The sequence below is a fragment of the Neopelma chrysocephalum genome, unplaced genomic scaffold (assembly GCF_003984885.1).
Source record: "Neopelma chrysocephalum unplaced genomic scaffold, ASM398488v2 Primary Assembly neopelma1_100556, whole genome shotgun sequence".
Taxonomy (NCBI): Eukaryota; Metazoa; Chordata; class Aves; order Passeriformes; family Pipridae; genus Neopelma; species Neopelma chrysocephalum.
Genome location: NW_020926640.1, coordinates 1 through 2237, shown reverse-complemented (window position 1 = coordinate 2237; position 2237 = coordinate 1). Strand labels below are relative to the sequence as shown.

Genomic DNA, 2237 nt, shown 5'->3' with positions numbered 1-2237 from the left:
GCTGCTGCTGCCTCCTCACTTCCACCCCTCACACTGCTGTTGTGTCTTACAGAAGCTCTGCCCAACTCCTGCTTACCAGATGTAGAAGAAAAGGGCAAACATAGGAGCGGATCCTGCAATCTCCAGCAGCCTCCAGTTGCGGATTCCATAGCTCAATCCAGCCACCATCATCTGTCCGATGGCAAAAGCGGCGTGAGCAATAAGCACTGCCTTAGGCCGGTAGGAGATTCCAACCCACTCTGTACCTGGAAAGAAGAACAAAATTTCGGGGTCACCCTCTCCAAAACATGTCCAGCTCTTTTTTGTTATTGTGTCTTGAGAGGCCACAACTGCTGCCTCAGGGCAAGGGCATCCTACTCACCCACGGCCACGACAGTAATCATAATTCCTGACACTGCAGCCCCCACGACACACCTGAAGGCGATGTAGACATAGAAATGGGGCACAAAGGCAGTTCCTAGACCAAACACGCCCTGGAGGAGCATGCAGATCAGAAAGACTGGCCGGCGGCCGATCCTGTGGGAAAAGAGAGAAGACACAGTTGGCATCTGGAGAAACTCCAAGGGGATAGGGAAGAACCCAGGTGGAATACAAAGTGATTTGAAAACCAGAGGAGATTTTACATCCCTGTGAACAAAGTTCCTCTTTACAGCCCAAGAAATAACGTGCACAAAAAGCAGCATCTCCACTTTTGAGCTGTTGCTCAAAGGCTGAGACAGCAGCTGGGGCTGGACTTGTGAGTCCTGACAGACCTCCCCACAAGGCTGTATCTGCCCCTCTCTCTTTTCAACCATCAGACACCTACAGATGTGTCAGGTGGCTCCAGATGCCCTTGCTCAGGCGAGGGGATTGAGTCTGTGGAGGGAGTAGTTCATGACCAGTGCAAGCACAGTCTGCACCCTCAGCTGGGCTGTCCCTGAGTGCTGGGCAGTGACTCTGGGAAGGTGACTGTGTTTCCTCACCTGTCACTTAGCACCCCAAAGAAGCTGGCTCCTACGAGAAGCCCAGCCATGTAGATGGACTGGGAGATGTCGTTCAGGATCGTCCTTTCACACACCAGGTCAAACTGGAGGAGGGAAACACAGATGCTGTTGTTTTTGACAGACCCCAGCTGCTTTCTGAGGGTGGGCATCCTGTCTGGTCCATGGTGGATCCAGGAGCTGCCCCAGCTCTCACTCCAGCCTCTGGGAGCAGAGAACCCCCTCACAAGGACATGAGCCCTCTGTGGTGTGCACCTAGGGCACAAATCAGAGGTGGGACAGACACACGAGGTGCTCAGCGTGCCTCTTCATCCTGGTGCACATCTTCTGAGTGCTGGGATCTGCCCAGGCATTCAGGGAGCCTCCTGCTTGGCAAGCTTTGCTTAAAGGGTGACCTTGGGATAAGAGTGGTAGCAGTTCCACTTCTCTGGCTGCAAAGGCAGGATGGGGTGGAAGGAGGAGGAGAGAAGGAGAGCTGTGTTTTGTCTGGTAAAGGAGGACCAGCATAGGAATGGGAAGGGATGCAGCAGCTGCTGAGAATCCTACAGAGAAGCTGTCTGTGAAATGGACATGGTGCTCCAGGGACACCAAGGAGCACTTGCAAATGCCAGAGGCTGGGCTCTCTCCTCTGGTTGCAGCTCAGAGGAAGGTACTTGAGAGAAAGTGCTGGAGCTGGGAGGGAAAAAAGAGGGAGAGAAGGAGGAAAGGAGGGAGGAATGAGGCAAGGTGAGAGAGGAACAGAATTCCAGAGAGGGAGAATCACAGAATCATCTAGATTGGAAAAGACCTCCAAGATCATTGAGTCCACCCTTTGATCACCCCCTTGTCAGCTAGAAGGTGGGGGATAAAGCAGAACGGAGAAGTTGGGAATGCTGACAAACAAAGCCTTTGCTCAATTGCATAGCCCATGAAATGTCTTGTTGCAGCCCTGAAAGATTCCGGAGGCCCCAAAAATATCAATGACAAGTCCTTGGAAGGTAAATGTCTTTCACAGAGAAGGTGATATGAGTAGAGCCAGGCTGAAGAATAGGGGAAACTGTGGCAGGGACACTCAAAAGGTCCCTTCTGGCAAGATCATATGTTCAAGGGTCTGGATACTGGAAAGGGAAGGGATGGTGGGCAGAGCATGTCATGGACTCACACCCCCATTGTCACTGCCTGTGCCCTCCCTGGGCATCTACATCATGGTCTTCCTGCAAAAACCTCCCAAGGATTTAATCTGTGATCTGTGTGATGGAGGTGAAATCCTCCAGTGCC

General features: G+C 52.3%; 1 protein-coding gene across 1 annotated transcript; it reads right to left on the bottom strand.

Moving 5' to 3' along the window:
- Window positions 1-44: 44 nt before the first annotated feature.
- Window positions 45-1261, bottom strand: LOC113962055 (solute carrier family 22 member 13-like). The gene is made up of 3 exons (XM_027672865.1): window positions 963-1261; window positions 362-516; window positions 45-245 (listed from the first exon to the last, which is right to left on the bottom strand). The coding sequence occupies exons 1-3, from the start codon at window positions 1130-1132 to the stop codon at window positions 73-75; spliced, it is 498 nt and encodes a 165-aa protein (XP_027528666.1). The 5' UTR covers window positions 1133-1261; the 3' UTR covers window positions 45-72.
- Window positions 1262-2237: the final 976 nt, after the last annotated feature.

Excerpts from the sequence above, each read along its gene's own strand:
- LOC113962055 (XM_027672865.1), bottom strand. The coding sequence starts at position 1,132 with ATGCCCACCCTCAGAAAGCAGCTGGGGTCTGTCAAAAACAACAGCATC. Across the intron at positions 517-962 it reads TTTGGGGTGCTAAGTGACAG|GATCGGCCGCCGGCCAGTCT; the intron begins GTGAGGAAACAC and ends CTTTTCCCACAG. Across the intron at positions 246-361 it reads GATTACTGTCGTGGCCGTGG|GTACAGAGTGGGTTGGAATC; the intron begins GTGAGTAGGATG and ends TCTTCTTTCCAG.